Source organism: Pristis pectinata, chromosome 4 (genome assembly GCF_009764475.1).
Source record: "Pristis pectinata isolate sPriPec2 chromosome 4, sPriPec2.1.pri, whole genome shotgun sequence".
In the NCBI taxonomy this organism is placed as follows: Eukaryota; Metazoa; Chordata; class Chondrichthyes; order Rhinopristiformes; family Pristidae; genus Pristis; species Pristis pectinata.
Window position 1 is genome coordinate 94,155,022 of NC_067408.1, and position 16,691 is coordinate 94,171,712.

Consider the following 16,691-nt stretch of genomic DNA (forward strand, 5'->3'; position numbering starts at 1 on the left):
CCTCAGAAATTACTAGGCTTACCTATAGCTCTCTATTTTTCTCAGCTCCATGTACCTATCCAAAAGTTTCTTAAAAGACCCTATCGTTTCCGCTTCCACCACCGTTGCTGGCAGCCCATTCCACGCACTCACCACTCTCTGAGTAAAAAACGTACCCCTGACATCTCCTCTCTACCTACTCCCCAGCACCTTAAACCTGTGTCCTCTTGTGGCACCCATTTCAGCCCTGGAGAAAAGCCTCTGACTATCTACCCGATCAATGCCTCTCATCATCTTATATACCTCTATCAGGTCCCCACTCATCCTCCGTCACTCCAAGGAGAAAAGGCCGAGTTCCCTCAACCTGATTTCATAAGGCATGCCCTGCAATCCAGGCAGCATCCTTATAAATCTCCTCTGCACCCTCTCTATGGCTTCCACATCCTTCCTGTAGTGAGGCGACCAGAACTGAGCACAGTACTCCAAGTGGGGTACCTCCACACTGCCAAGAGTCCTACCATTAAGACTATACTCTGCCATCATATTTGACCTACCAAAATGAACCACTTCACACTTATCTGGGTTGAACTGCATCTGCCACTTCTCAGCCCAAGTCTGCATCCGATCTATATCCCTCTGTAACCTCTGACAGCCCTCTATACTATCCACTATACTATCCACTTTGTGTCATCCGCAAACTTACTAACCCATCCCTCCACTTCTTCATCCAGGTCGTTTATAAAAATCAAAAAGAGTAAGGGTCCCAGGGCAGATCCCTGAGGTACACCACTGGTCACTGACCTCCATGCAGAATACGACCCTTCAACAACCACTCTTTGCCTTCTGTGGGCCAGCCAGTTCTGGATCCACATTGCAATGTCCCCTTGGATCCCATGCCTCCTTACTTTCTCAATAAGCCTTGCATGGGGTACCTTATCAAATGCCTTGCTGAAATCCATATACACTACATCTACTGCTCTTCCTTCATCGATGTGTTTAGTCACATCCTTAAAAAATTCAATCAGGCTCATAAGGCAGGACCTGCCCTTGACAAAGCCATGTTGACTATTCCTAATCATATTATACCTCTCCAAATGTTCATAAATTCTGCCTCTCAGGATCTTCTTCATCAGCTTACCAACCACTGAGGTAAGACTCACCGGTCTATAATTTCCTGGGCTATCTCTACTCCCTTTCTTGAATAAGGGAACAACATCCGCAACCCTCCAATCTTCTGGGACCTCTCCTGTCTCCATCGATGATGCAAAGATCATCGCCAGAGGCTCTGCAATCTCCTCCCTCACCTCCCACAGCAGCGTGGGGTACATCTCATCCGGTCCCGGCGACTTATCTAACTTGATGCTATCCAAAAGTTTCAGCACCACCTCTTTTCTAATATGCACATGCTCAAGCTTTTCAGCCTGCTGCAAGTCCTCACTACAATCACCCAGATTTTTTTCCGTAGTGAATACTGATGTAAAGTATTCATTAAGTACCTCCGCTATTTCTTCCGGATCCATACACACTTTCCCACTGCTGCACTTGATAGGCCCTATTCTTTCGCATCTTATCCTCTTGCTCTTCACATACTTGTAGAATGCCTTGGGGTTTTCCTTAATCCTGTCCGCCAAGGCATTCTACATTTCTTCCGTACTTTTCCCTGAGAACATTTGTTCCCAATTTAAGCTTCCAATTTCCTGCCTGAGAGCCTCATAATTCCCTTTACTCCAAGTAAACACCTTTCTAGTCCGTCTGCTCCTATCTCTCTCCAATGCTATCGTAAAGGAGATAGAATTATAATCACTATCTCCAAAATGCTCTCCCACTGAGAGATCTGACACCTAACCAGGTTCATTTCCCAATAACAAATCAAGCACAGCCTCTCCTCTTGTAGGCTTATCTACATATTGTGTCAAGAATCCTTCCTGAACACACTTAACAAACCCCATCTACACCCCTCACTGTATGGAGATGCCAATCAATGGTTGGGAAATTAAAATCTCCCATCACAACAACTCTGTAATTATCACATCTTTCTAGGATCTGCTTCCCTATTTGCTCCTCGATATCCCTGTTACTATTGGGCGGCCTATAATAAACACCCAGTAAAAGTTATTGACCCCTTCCTGTTCATAACCTCCACCCACAGAGACTCCATAGACAGCCCCTCCATGACATCCACCTTTTCCGCAGCCGTGACACTATCTGTGATCAACAGTGCCACTCCCCCACCTCTTTTGCCTCCCTCCCTGTCCTTTCTGAAACATCTAAAACCCAGCACTTGAAGTAACCATTCCAGTCCCTGAGCCATCCAAGTCTCTGTAATGGCCACCACATCGTACCTCCAAGTATTAATCCAAGCTCTAAGCTCATCTGCCTTGTTCACAGTACTCCTTGCGTTAAAATAGACACACCTCAAACCGGTCTGAGCATGTCCCTTCTCTGTCACCTGCCTATCCTCCCTCACGTACCTACTACTAGCTTTCTCCATTTGAGAGCCAAACATCTCTTCCCCAGTCTCTCCATTTCGGATCCCACTCCCCAACAGTTCTAGTTTAAACTCCCCGCAGTAGCCTTAGCAAACCTCCCTGCCAGGATATTGGTTCCCCTGGGATTCAAGTGCAACCCATCCTCTTTGAACAGGTCATACTTGCCCCAAAAGAGGCCCCAATAATCCAGAAATCTGAATCCCTGCCCTTACTCCAATCCCTCAGCCACGCATTTAACCTCCACGTCATTCTATTCCTATACTCACTGTCACGTGGCACAGGCAGTAATCCTGAAATTACTACCTTTGAGGTCCTGTTTCTCAACTTCCTTCCTAACTCCCTATGGTCTTTTTTCAGGACCTCATCCCTCTTCCTACCTATGTCGTTGGTACCGATATGTACCACAACATGTGGCTGTTCTCCCTTCCCCTGCAGTATATCTTGGACGCGATCTGAAACATCCTGGACCCTGGCACCTGGGAGGCAAAATACCTTCCGAGTTTCTTTCCTGTGTCCACAGAATCGCCTGTCTGACCACCTAACTATAGAGTCCCCTATCACTACTGCCCTCCTCTCTCCTTCCCTACCCTTCTGAGCCACAGGGCCGGACTCTGTGCCAGAGACACTGCCACTGTTGCTTCCCCCAGGTAGGCTGGCTCCCCCAACAGTACTCAAGCAGGAGTACTTATTGTCAAGGGGTACAGCCACAGGGGTACTCTCTGGTACCTGACTCTTCCCCTTCCCCCTCCTGACTGTGACCCACTTGCCTGACTCCCATGGCCCCAGTATGACCACCTGCCTATAACTCCTTTCTATCACCTCCTCATTCTCCCCGATCAGACGAAGGTCATTGAGCTGCATCTCCAGTTCCCCAACACAGTCCCTCAGGAGCTGCAGCTCGACACACTGAGTGCAGATGTAGCCTTCCCGGAGGCAGGGAGACTCTGACACCGAGTACAGGAAACTGCACTGATACTCCTTCCTTTACTCAAGTCACCTACCTCGCCTCACCCCTTTACGCTGAAGCCCCTTGAGCCAAAGCCCAAATCACTCTGCTCCCTTCACTCCGCTGCCCGCTCCAACACTGCCCGCTGGATATGGCGGTTTGCTTTTTAAACTGCCCGCGCTTTACCTGCTGACGTCACGTGCCTGCGCAGTCCTGCCCCCACTATTCCCGATGAGAACTTATATAAAAAAAACTTATAAAAAAGAACCTTATAAAACAAAACCTTATAATAAAAAGCCTTAAATAAAAAAAGGAAAATCTTATCTGTTCCGAAGTCCCGACGCCTGCTGAAGCGAAACCCACGAAACCTCTGAAATTTTTTTTACCCGCTTTTTAAACTGCCCGCGCTTTACCTGCTGACGTCATGCGCCTGTGCAGCCTTTCATTGCTAAAGGTTCAGCATGTTGCCCTTCACTGTTAAAGGTTCAGAGTTTAAGAATAGGGAGGTTTTGTTACAATTGTACATGGTGTTGGTGAGGCCGCACCTGGAATACGGCATCTGGTTCTTGTCCCCTTATCTAAAAAAATATACTAGCATTCGAGACAGTCTAAAGGAGATTCACGACACTAATTCCTGCGATGAGAGGGTTGTCATGTCAAGAGAGGCAAGATAGTTTGGGTTTGTGTTCCTTGGAATTTAGAAGAATGAGGCATGACCTTATTCAAACATAAAGGACCCTAAGGTAGATGTTGAAATGTTTCCACTGGCAACAGAATACTGTGGACCATCTCTTGCACTACCATGGACTTGTCCGTGATTGTGTCTTTTTTGCACTAATGTCTTGTTTTTTCTCCCTCTCATTACCATCTTGTATAATTTACGTTGTGTGTATTGTCTGTACTTACATGCCTGTGGTGCAGCTGCAAGCAAGTTTTTCACTGCACCGTACGTCACTGTACTTGTGCACATGACAATAAACTTGACTTGAATTTGTGCTGCCACTGATTCATCCTTCAGTTGCTGCTTCCTCTCCAGCTGTTCACTGCCTGTGGGGCGGAGGTGCCCGCAGCAGTTGTGCTGGTAGATTTGCCATTGCTCTTGAGAGCCGTGTAAACCAGGGCGAAATCAGAGAATCGTAGAACTGTTACAGGACAGGCAGAGGCCATTCAGCCCATCCAGTCAATGCTGGCTTCCAGCTGAACCATCCTCTCAGTCCGATGGTCTGTTCTTAGACTCATTCGAAAATGGAAACATTAAACACCAGAGGATGTGCTTTTAAGGTTAGAGAGGGAAATCTTTTTTTAATGCAGAGAGTGGTAGGTGACTGGAATGGGTTGCCGGGGTAGTAGTGGAAGCATGCAGTTTTGTGGAATTTAAGAGGCTTTTAGATAGACACATGAATATGAAGGGAATGGAGGGAAATGGATGATACATTGGAGGAGGACATTTAGTATAAATTGGCATCGAGATTGGCACAACTTTGTGGGCCGAATGCCTGTCCTGTGCTCTACTGTTCTATGTTCCAGTGGGAGAGCAACAAACAAGAGAACATAGCTGCAAAGTAAGGGACCAATCATTTAAAATTGAGGTACGTAGACATTTCTTAGAGAGTACTGAATCTCTGGAGTTGTCTGCTTGTAAGGGTGGTGAGGCCAGATTATTCGACATACTTAGGGTGGAGAAAGATAAATATATGAAACATCAAGGAGTTAAGTGTTATGAGTATCTGGCATAGGAGTTGAGGCCAGCATTGATCAGCCATGATTATATTGAATGGCGGGACTGGCTTCAGGTGGCCTACCCCGCTCCTATTTTTTGGTGTTCTTGCTTTCAGTATGAGCTACTCTTGATATTCCTCCTTTGACCTCTTAAAATACGATGTTCCCAATTCCAGACATCCCCACCAGGGGAAGCATCCTCATAGCATAAACCTTCATGTCTCCTCAGAATCCAAACATGTTTCACCTCTCATTCTTCCAAACTCCAATGAATATAGGCCCACTCTGTCCAGTTATTCTTCATAACACAACCCAATCATCCAAAGAATCTATCTATTGTACTTCTGCTGCATTGCCCCCAAGAAGTATCAATCCTTAAATAAAGTGACCATAGGTGATAGTACTCCATATCTCGTTGTGGCAAGATTTCCTTAATATTTACTCATTTCCTCTGGCAATGCAGGGCAAAATTCAATCTGTCTTCCAAATAATTTGTTAAGCCTCAATACTACCTTTGTGTGGGTCTCTCTCTCTCTCTCTCTCTGAGTACTAACATTTAATGTTTTCTCCTCACTTAAAGAATAACCTTTTTTTATTCTTCTGACCAAAATCCAGAACTCACATTTCCCCAAATTATATGTCATCTGCCATAATTTTGCTCATCATTTAACCCACCCCAAATTATATGCCATCTGCCATAATTTTGCTCATCATTTAACCCATTTATATCTGTCAGGGTCTGTGCATTACCATATTTATAGCTCACCCCTAAGTGCACATGGGAAGAAGTAGTGAGCCATTTTTCTGAGCTGCTGCAGTCCTTCTGGAGAAGTTACACACACAGTGCTGTCAAGCAGAGAATCCCAGAACCTTGACCCATTGGTAATGAAGGATAGGGATTTATTTATAAGTCTGTATGGGGTGAACTGGAGGGAACCTGCACATGAAGGTGAGACTACATCTGGAGCACTGTACACACCAGTAACAGGACTGGACAGCCTAGGCTTGCACTTGCTGGAGTTTAGGTAAGTGAGAGGGGATGATAGAAATATACAAGATTCCAGAGGGCTTGGAGGGTTACTGTTTTCTCGTGGGAGAACCTCGAACTAGGGCTCACCGTTTAAAAATAAGAGGATACCCATTTAAGACAGATAAAACAGAATTTCATTTCAGGTCATGAATCTTTGAAACTCTCATCATTCAAAGGGTGGTGAATGCAGAGTTCTTTGCATATTTTTTTTAAGGCAGAGGTAGGTAAATACTGGGTAACTAAGGAGATGAAAGGGTTCTGCAGGCCCGCATAATTGAGGTTACAATTAGGTCAGCCATGATCTCTTCAAATGGTGGAACAGGCTAGAGGGGCCGAGTGGCCTGTTCCTGCTCCTGTCTTGTATGTCCACTTACTGCCCTCGTCCTTCTTAGTTGTAGACTTACTGGAGGAATGCCCAAGGCAATGTCCTTGGGTTGGGATGATTAACTTCCAGAAGCCATACCCATTTTCCTTTGTGCGGCCATTGGACCATTTTCCACATGGTGCTCATTGATTTTAGTTTTACTACAGCACCTTGATATTACGTTTGGTCTCAAACTACCTTGGTGTCAGCGGCAGTTAGTCATATCTCTGGAATTCAGTTCTTTGGTCCATGTTGTTAACCAAGGCTACAGTGTGATCTGAAGTTGGCTAATCTTGGCAAAACCCATCCTTGAAATCAGTGAAGAATTTGTTGAATAAGATTGCTTGGCTGGTGATTGAAAGTAGACTTATTAGGCCAGATTGGATTGGTCCTGTTTTTTTATGGCATCATTTTGCTGTGCTGATTGCAAACTGTATTTCCTGTGCAGTACAAATGTAGTCTTTTGTTGCAGCTTCACTTCAATTTTCAGCACATTTGGTGCTGCTCCCAGCATGTCCTTCTGTACTCCTCATAGAACGAGGTTATAAATATCAGTATGTATACTGAGTGACTCTGCTATGCCTGAATTCAGTGCCTAGGCCAATGCTGTATTGCTCATCGGATTTTATCCCTCTTCTGCTTTAACCTAGTGACTATGAGTTGTTTGTAAAGCAATTTTATAGGCCACAAAAGTCAACCAGATTGCTTTGGTCTAGAGTCACAATACATTTATTTTTGTGATTTATAGTAATTTTATGTCTTTGCACTGTACTGCTGCCACAAAACAACAAATTTCACGTCATACAAGTCAGTGATAATAAATCTGATTCTGAATTAACTAGATAAGTTATTTCATTATTACCAAAGATTACTCGTTTTCTTCAGAATTCCAGATTATTAAATAATTTAAATTCCATAGTTGTTATGTGGGATTTGAACTCGCATTTCTGGCTTGTTAGTCTGGGTTACTACGCTGGTAATTTAGTCACTGTACCACTATTCTTCCATAAATTCATGCTCACAACTTATTTTCCCACCTGTCTGAATCATCAGTAAACCAGGAATGCATTACACTCAGTCTTTTCATCTAAGTGATAAGTACAGATTGTAACTCATTTACCCCTGCTCTGCTTTCTGTCAGTTAATGAATTCTCTTTCCAAACCACTTCATTAATCTCAACACCATGACACCCTGTCTTGTACAGTAGCTTTTTATGTAGCATTTTATCAAATGTCTTTTGGAAATCTAAACAGACTTTAAGCCACCAGTTCCCTGTTAGTTATATCCACAAAGAATTCCAATACATTTAACAAATATAGTTTTTCTTTCATAAAACCATTGACTCTGCCTTAATTGTACTATGACTTTCTAAGTACTCTGTTATTACCTCCTTACTAAGGATAAGTAGGCAGAATAATGCCATGCAAATTAGTTATCTGCTGGTTTAGCAATAATTTCCCAAGTGTCTGTTACACATCAGATTTTCCACTACAGGTTTTCCATAACTTATGTACAAATCACACCCGACTGGACACTAAAGCAGAAAAATGACCCTTTAAAATAACACATAATATGTCAGGCATGCTGTCCTCTTAAAAAATAAAGAATATAGATCTCGTTTGTTTTTTTCTGATGCCTAATCTAATCATTACTTGTTCAATCCTTTGAAGTGCTGGTAAATGGAATTTTAATAAACCCCTCCACGGGACATTATGATCTTCAAAACCATGAGTCACTTGTTTGGTCCCTAAGGGCTGCCAGGCAGAACACTTATCATCACATTTATGATACACTTTATGAAAGAAGCTGTTTGTGCTTCTGAATTTTTAAACATACTTTGAAAATAAAACAGTGTAAACGAATGCTCTTTTATTTCTGATTCAATGTCACTTTAAAATTACAATTTGGAGAAATTAGTAGGTGATAAAGGACTGAAATGATGAATTTCTAGGGAGGTTTAACCCTTTTTTTTATTTCTATAAAATGTCAGCTGCACTTCATTTTGTATTGCTTTCACTTCTGAGTAAGAGGTAGTACAATCAAATGCTACTCCACAGACAAGACTGAGGGAGAGCTGCACTGCCAGAGATACCGCCTTTCAGACAACTTGCTGAATTCATTCAAGTGAACACAAAAGATCCCTTAGTTACTTGCTCAAACACCTCTAATCAGAAAGAAAAAAAACTTTAATGTGAACGGTACCTGGCACAATATAGTTGAATAAAGAAATAAAAAGCCGGTATCAATAAAAAGACCAATGAAGCTACCGGACTGTTGTAAAGTCCCAACTGGTTCAGAATAGGAATGAAATCTAATGTTTTTACCTCATCCAGCCTGCATTTGATTTTATTCCTATGCCAATGTAGAGGCCCAGCAAATTGCATGGATATATCAAAGCAGAGCAACTGGAGATGAACCAATAAATGGCAGCCTTCATGGTGTTTTATGCAAGGTTCCCTGTGTACCATTCATGGACTCTCCTTGACTTATCTATGTGCTCATTCAAATAATTAAAGACCAAGACCAACAGAAATACACTTCCAAAACCTAAACTGAGACAAAAGGAAACTTTAATATGCATTTCTGAAACTTGATTAGAGATGTCAATCATATAAACAGTCAAACAAAGCCAAAAGTATGTTTGCAGTTGAATTGAATGCCTTCAGTTTTTTTCCTTTAACACCTATTGCATATATGGTGGCCAAATTTTATTCCACAATGTTTCAACCTTAGACTCAGTAAATTCCAAACTTTTAGCCATTACTTTCTGATCATTAGTATTGTGCATGCATGGCAGAATAAATGTGAGGCACAATGAGTGGCCTTCAATATTCTGTCTACATATGACAGAAAAAAAGTCAAATTTGTAGACAAAGTATCATTCATTTTTGTTTTTTTGTAGAATATTTTTTGTTATTGCCTGAATCAGGAAAATGGTTAAGAACTAGATTTAAATCCCACCAATTAGATCTAGTGGTAAGAGCACTCAATACTCTGCAGCATAATTATTTACAGCATGAGGTATAGATTTGGATAAATCATGGAAAGGCAAGAGAAGGCCTGCTTTAGCCTGCCCACTGAGAAGGAAGGAGTTAAAAATCACCCATGGACTCAACTAACACAGAGTCATAGAGCATTGAAACAGGCCCTTCAGCCCAACTTGTCCATGCCAACTATGTTGCACAGCAAGATGGTCCCATCTGCCCGTGTTTGGCCCATAGCCCTCTAAACCTCTCCTATGTACTTCTTTAGATGGCTTTTAAACCTTGCCAAAGTGCCTGCTTCAACCACTATTTCTGGCAGCTCATTCCAAATAAACACCACCCTTTGCGTCAAGAAGCTGCCCCTGATGTCCCTTTTAAATCTCTCGCCTCTGATCTTAAACCTATGCCCTCTTGTTTTTAGCACCCCCTCCCTGGGAAAAAGACTATGTGCTTTCACCCTGTCTATGCCCCTAATCATCTTATATACTATCAGGTCACCTCTCATTCTCCTACATTCCAGGGAATAAAGTCCTAGTCTATGCAACCTCTCCTTGTAACTCAGGCCCCTAAGTCCAGGCAACATTCTGGTAAATCTTTTCTGCACACTTTTCAGTTTAATAACATCTAATGTTATTTAAAGCAGGCCTTCTCATGCCTTTTCATGAATTATCTATACTGCATGCTGTAAATAATTATGCTACAGAGTATTGAGCATGACACCGTCCAAACTTAACTGAAAAGGTAAAAACTGAATATGCTGAAAATCTGAAATAAAAGCAGAAAATGCTGGAGATACTCAGAAGATCAGGCAGCATCTCTGGAAAAAGAGGAAACAGAGTTAATGTTCCAATTACTTTACCTCAGACCTGAGTGTCCTTGTACCCCAGGTAATGAAAGTATGCATGTAGGCACAGCAAGTGGTTAAGAAGGCAAATGGCATGTCGGCCTTCATAGCAAATGGAATTGATAACCAGAGCAGGGTTGTCTTACTACAATAGCATTGGGCATTGGTAAGACCACATCTTGAGCGTTGTGTGCTGTTTTGGTCTCGGTATCTGAGGTATGTTATTGCTATTGGAGGGGTCCAGGGAAAGTTCACCAGACTTATTCCTGGGATGGAAGGACTGACGTATGAAGGGAGATTGGCACAATTAGGCTAATATCACTAGAATAAGAAGGAACCTCACTGAAACTTCTAAAATCTAGATGAACTTGGACAGAATAGATACAGGAAAGATGTTCCCAATGGTGGAAAAATCCAGATCCAGGTGTCACAACCCAAGTAAAGGAGTTATACTATTTGGGACTGAGTGAGGAAAAATGTAGTAATCAAAATAGTGGTGAACCTCTGGAATTCTGTAAACATAGAAGGTAGCTGATGCCAAATCATTAGATATATTCAAGAAAGAGTTAGATATGATGCTGAAGAGATCAATGGATATTGGGGAGAAAGCAGGAACAGGTTACTGAATGTGAATGATCAGACTTATTTCCTTATGATGTAGAAGGGGGCCATTTGGCCTGAATCTATGCTAGCTAGTTTCTCCTATAATTTATTCTCCTCACATTCCTATCACTTCTACCATGAGAGTCATAAATTAAACAAAAAACCCACATATCTTCAGGATGTGGGAGGAAAACCGGAACCCAGGGGAAGAAAACACGTATTTTATGCAGACAGCACCCGAGGTCACGATTGAAATGGAGTTGTTAGAGCTGTGCTGCCATAATCATATTGAATGGCAGAGCAGGATTGAAGAGTTGAATGGCCAACTGCTACACCTTCTGTGTTTCTAATAATAAGGCCCTCAACAAACTGTGATAGACATGTTTATGATAGAGACATGATGTGAGTTACAAGCAGTGACTGCAACTGGCCACCTCTTCAGTTGAATCCCGTTCTACAGCAAATAATGAAATATAGCATCATGATGCCCTTTGCTGGTTGAGAAGAGCTTTAACGTGATACAGTTTTTATGACCACTTCTTTTATATAAATTCTTGTTTATTTTTGTCTTAATGACAGTGATACTAGAGAAACACAGGACTGCAGATGCTGGAATCTGGATGAAAAAACAACAAGATGCAAGAGGAACTCAGCAGGCCAGGCAGCATCCATGGAGAAAAACAGTCAATGTTTTGGGTCAGGACCCTTCCTCAGGACTGAAGATAGGAAAAGGGGAAGCCCAGTATATAGGTGGGGGGGGAGGAAAAAACAGAGCAGTGATAGGTGGACAAAAGAGGGGAGGTGGGGTGTGCACAAGATGGTGATAGGTAGATGCAGGCAAGCAATAGTGATCGGCAAGTGCAGGGGAGGAGGGGAGAGCAGATCTACCAGGGGATGGGTCAAAAAGTACGGAGGGGAGGGGAGGAAAAGGAGAGAGAAAAAAAATCAGCAAGGAGAAAACAGAGATAGTTTAGGAAAGGGAAGAATAGGAAAGAAGAGGCATGGTGGGGGGTTGGTTTACTTAAAGTGGGAGAATTTGCTATTTGATGTTCATGCCGTTTGGCTGTAAGGTCCCAAGACAGAAAATGAGGTGTTGTTCCTCCAGCTTGCGTTTGGACTTCTCCTGGCATTGTGACCTGAACGTTGATCTTGTTTTTCTCCACGGATGCTGCCTAGCCTGCCGAGTCCCTCAGGCATCTTGTTGTTTTTTCGTTAATGACACCGATGTCAGTCTGAGCTAAGTGTACTTAAGGGAACCAGAAAATATGCATTTTGGGTAAAGATCAATATTATACCTGGGCACCTAACAATTGAGAATTAATTTTAGATTCTACAGATCGGACAGTTTAAAAAAAATTGAACTTACTGCAATGCACAGGCATGTGGGTTCACCCTTCTCTGTCACGGCACATTCCCTCCCAGCACCACAAAACACATTGGCACAAATCTTGGACTTGCTTCTCATTTCCTGTAATAAAAAATAAACAACCAATCTGTGAGTTACAGTAATTTGGCAAAGTTCGGACAACATTATATTTTAATGTGTTAAACATGGATTTCCACCAGTTTAATTCAGCACTATATACAGATATTTTCAAGCTAAATGCACTTAAAATAGGGTATCAGAAAACTAAAGTAGGGAGATCTTCAATACCATTGTTCTAAATTCCACAGATCAGTTGTGCTTCTGTTATGCCAATGGAAAACATTGGATCACCTGATGAATTGGAATGATGTAGTCGATGGTATTTTGAAGATCAGCTCAGTTTCTCACTCATTGGAATAATTGTCCACATAAAAAGAAACAAAATATCTTGCATTTGTACAACATCTTTCTCATTTTGTCACAAAGGACTTTATTGGCAATCAAATATTTCAGAAGTGTAATATAGACAACAGTTATTACACTTAAATTTTGAATTGGTAGCAAAAATGATCCAGGAAATTACAAACCAGTGAGTTTAACTCCGTTGTGAATAAAGTTATGGAAGCCATTTTTAAAAATTAGATCATGGAGTTTGCAGATAAAAATAACATTAAAGAAAGCCAATATGTGTTCATGAAGGAGATATTCTGGCTAACTAATTTCTTTCATGGTTGGATGGGTGAGGCATAGGAGATAGCATATCTAAGTTCAGTCAGACTTTGAAACAGTTCCTCTGGAAGAATAGTACTAAAAATAGAGCAGGAATGAGTGAAACAAATTTTACAGTGAATACAAACTTGTCGGGTTGACAGAACCTAGGGATTAATAGTACAGGTTTATCATCAATTTGAGAGAATGTTACCCCTGGGCTTCCCAAATATTACATCACTTCCAGCACTTTGTGGTTTTCCTTGAGCCACATTTGTGACTGCTGCAAATTATTTAATGGAGATTGATCATTTCTCAACAACTCAATTCCTAATGTACCATGCGACTGTGAGAAGGTAGAAAGCGATCTAGCTGAATGTTTGACTTCCATATCCTCTTCAAAGAAACACAACATTGGGTATGTGAAGAAACAATCCTAGCAAACTGATCAGATGTGTCATGTGGAGGGAGGTGGAAATAGCAGAGTGCCAAGCCTGTTAACCTAGGACTGGCTGTAGTCTAATCTGTTTTCTCTAAGGGATATCAGTATCTGATTGCATCCATCAGAGTAGTGAACCTGATGATCAGTCCTGAGGGGTGAAGGCGAGGCACAGGCCAAGCCCATTGAAATCATGTGAATTAATGAAGTTGACAGGAATTTTTTAAGTTTATTCCAGGTTCAGTCAGCTTCTAGCTCCCGAACTGTCAATCAAAATCATAACATAATGGTAGTACAAACGTTAACAAACAGTGACACCTAGAGTCTCTGATGATCAGAAAATGCTAATCCTGATAAAATGTGCTGCTGCCCTTCATAATGTCAATTAATCTTCTAACTGATTAGAACTTGGATTGCTCTGTCAGACATCATGCCTTAGATCATAGCAGCAGTCTGATGCATCAATGCAAAGTGTGATGTGGTAATGTTGGCATTATGAGGCACAGAAGACAGAATTCATTTAACACTAGCAAACTCAGAAAAACAATTCACCTCTAATTGTAATTGAAGAATAAAGCAAGAAGAATATAAGAAAATTTTGTAATCTTTATCTGGCATGGTCACCTCAAGCTAGTGTTTTCAGATACTTCTGTGAATTTGTCTAAAATGTGTTATTAAGTGATTTCATTGCTTGGTATAAGCATTGACAAGTTGGCTGTGGAGCTTGTAGTAACTTAAATCTATGCAAAACGTATCTGATTTTCCACTTTACAAGTGTTCAGTAAATATGGACTTTAGATCATTTAAAATCCATTAGCCAATATGCGCTAGGCTTTGTACTTTGATTTTATACTGATAATATTTTACTGCAAGAAGTGTGGATGTTTGCTCGAAATAACACCAGCAAAGAGTTTGGATCTAATATGAATGGCACCTGTTGTATTTCATTATTGATCAACAATGTGGTGGGTAAAGATTAAAGCTAGAATTGGGTATAGAAAACAAAATAGTGGAGATTTCTGAATGTAGTGTTCTTAGAACCTTAATGCTCAGTAGTGTTAAGAATCCTGCTGTGAATACTGAAATATTCATTTAACAATGTCACTTATAGACTGAATAAGTCATTATTTCTCACCACTGAGCAGTCCCATCACCCTCACAGTGATGACTGTTTGACTTGAGAACATTTGAGGCAGCGTTTGGTACAGTCAAATTCTGCTGCCTGTTTATTACACAGAAGTTGGACAGTGAGGAGTTCTGTCCTTCTGGTGTCATTCACCTCACAGAGCCATGTTGGTACGCCTGATGACCTCCACATCAATTACTGACACCCAGTCATGCCAGCTCATTTTTGTTTGCTTTATTGTTTGTCAAATCAGAGCTCACAAAGAGGTTACACACAGTTCCAGATAAATCAGTTTACTTTGTATCTTCCTCAATGTGCATGATGCTATATTATCTGTTCATGATAAAAAAATGGTTAGATTGTGTAACTTCATTCGTTTTTTCCCCCAAGTTTCAGTATGATTATGACTTCATTTGTGAACATATTTGGGCAATTCTTAAATTATTACTCTTAAACTATTCTTGATCTTAAGTTTTGGTTACGGGAGTATAGATAATCAATTCAAGTTTATTACTGCATTGAGCATGGAAATATTAGGAAGAAGCTCCAATTGTTACAGCAAAACTTGGAAGCTGATGGACTGGAGTTACCTCCTGAACAATAAAACATTGAAAATCACATGTCTGTATCAACATCTTAAATATTCTGATTAAATCAAGATAAGCACCAAGAAATGGTAGTCATTCCATGAATAGTAAATCATTGGCTTATAACATACAGGCCGGGTAGCAACTGTTGTACAATGGAGAAACTGATGCTTGCTCCAGAAAGGATTACCGACTTGTATCCTCAGTAATCAAGGAACATCATTTAACATTGCAGCATTGTGTTTTTGTGATATGTAATAATGAGGAGCAACTATGCTGGTGGTGAGATGTTTATACTTTCCCTCCCTCCTATTTTTCACATTTGCATAGAGCTGCCAGAGCTTGAACTGCCTTCAGGGAACCAGGAGTTTCAAACAAAATACACAATTGTAATTGCTGTATAAGGGCAGGGACTGAAAGACTTTTTACAAAAGAAACTGTGTCTTCGATGTCTTGTAGTCTTCTTCATTGTAATTTAGGCCCCAGTTTTTGACTTAATAGACAGTTTTGCGCCTGTTAATGAGGATCTGCAAAATACAGAGGGACTGTAACTTAAAAGACTCTATAATTAAATGAAGAACAGATGGACAATGAGAATCCTTTTGATTTTACATATTATACCATTCCATCTAATGATTACCCATCACTGAAATAGAGCATCCATACTTTTGGTGAATCTGAAGCACATATTCTACTGAGTGAGAAGACAGACCATTTGGAACATGAGATCAAAATTACAAGCAGCTTCCTTGTTGTTCTCATTTTTGCTATTTCTCAACCTCAGCCTTTCAGCTCAGCTCAGTCTTCCACCACACATTAACGCATCGCTCAAGACATGCTCTGTGGCTTTTGTCAGAGTCATTTGGCCATTTAGCCCACCATAAGGTACTTTTATAAGGGTTGTAAAAGTTTTAAGTGGTAGAGTGGGGGCTGGACTGCACAGGCGCGGCGCGGGCAGTTTAAAAAGTGGGGACAGAAAAAAGAAAAAAAACTTCGGCGGCTTCGTGGGCTTCGCTTCGGAGGACGTCGGAGCAGATAAGTTTTTCTTTATCTTTTTATTAGGGTTTTAAGTATAAGGCTTAGTTTTTAATAGGGTTGTAATTTATTAGGGTTAGTGTTTTTATAAGGTACTTTTATAAGGGTTGTAAAAGTTTTAAGTGGTAGAGTGGGGGCTGGACTGCTCAGGCGCGGCGCGGGCAGTTTAAAAAGCCAACCGCCATATCCAGCGGGCAGCGTCGGAGCGGGCAGCGGAGTGAGAGGGAGCAGAGTGTCCTGGGCTTTGGCTCAAGGGGCTTCAGCATAAAGGGGCGAGGAAAGGTAGGTGACTTGAGTTAAGGAAGGAGTACGAGTGCGGTATCCTGTACTCAGTGTCGGATGTGGGAGTTCCCAGAGTCTCTCTGCCTCCGGGAAGGCTACATCTGCGCCCAGTGTGTTGAGCTACAGCTTCTGAGGGACCGTGTTAGGGAACTGGAGATGCAGCTCGATGACCTTCATCTGGTCAGGGAG

General features: G+C 41.5%; 1 protein-coding gene across 1 annotated transcript in view; it reads right to left on the reverse strand.

Annotated features, from left to right (window-relative positions):
- Positions 1 to 16,691, reverse strand: part of fstl1b (follistatin-like 1b) — a 98,158-nt gene that overhangs the window by 19,252 nt on the left and 62,215 nt on the right. The window contains exon 3 of the mRNA XM_052014024.1: positions 12,326 to 12,427. Coding sequence (XP_051869984.1) covers positions 12,326 to 12,427 — 102 coding nt within the window. The remainder of the gene's footprint in view (positions 1 to 12,325; positions 12,428 to 16,691) is intronic.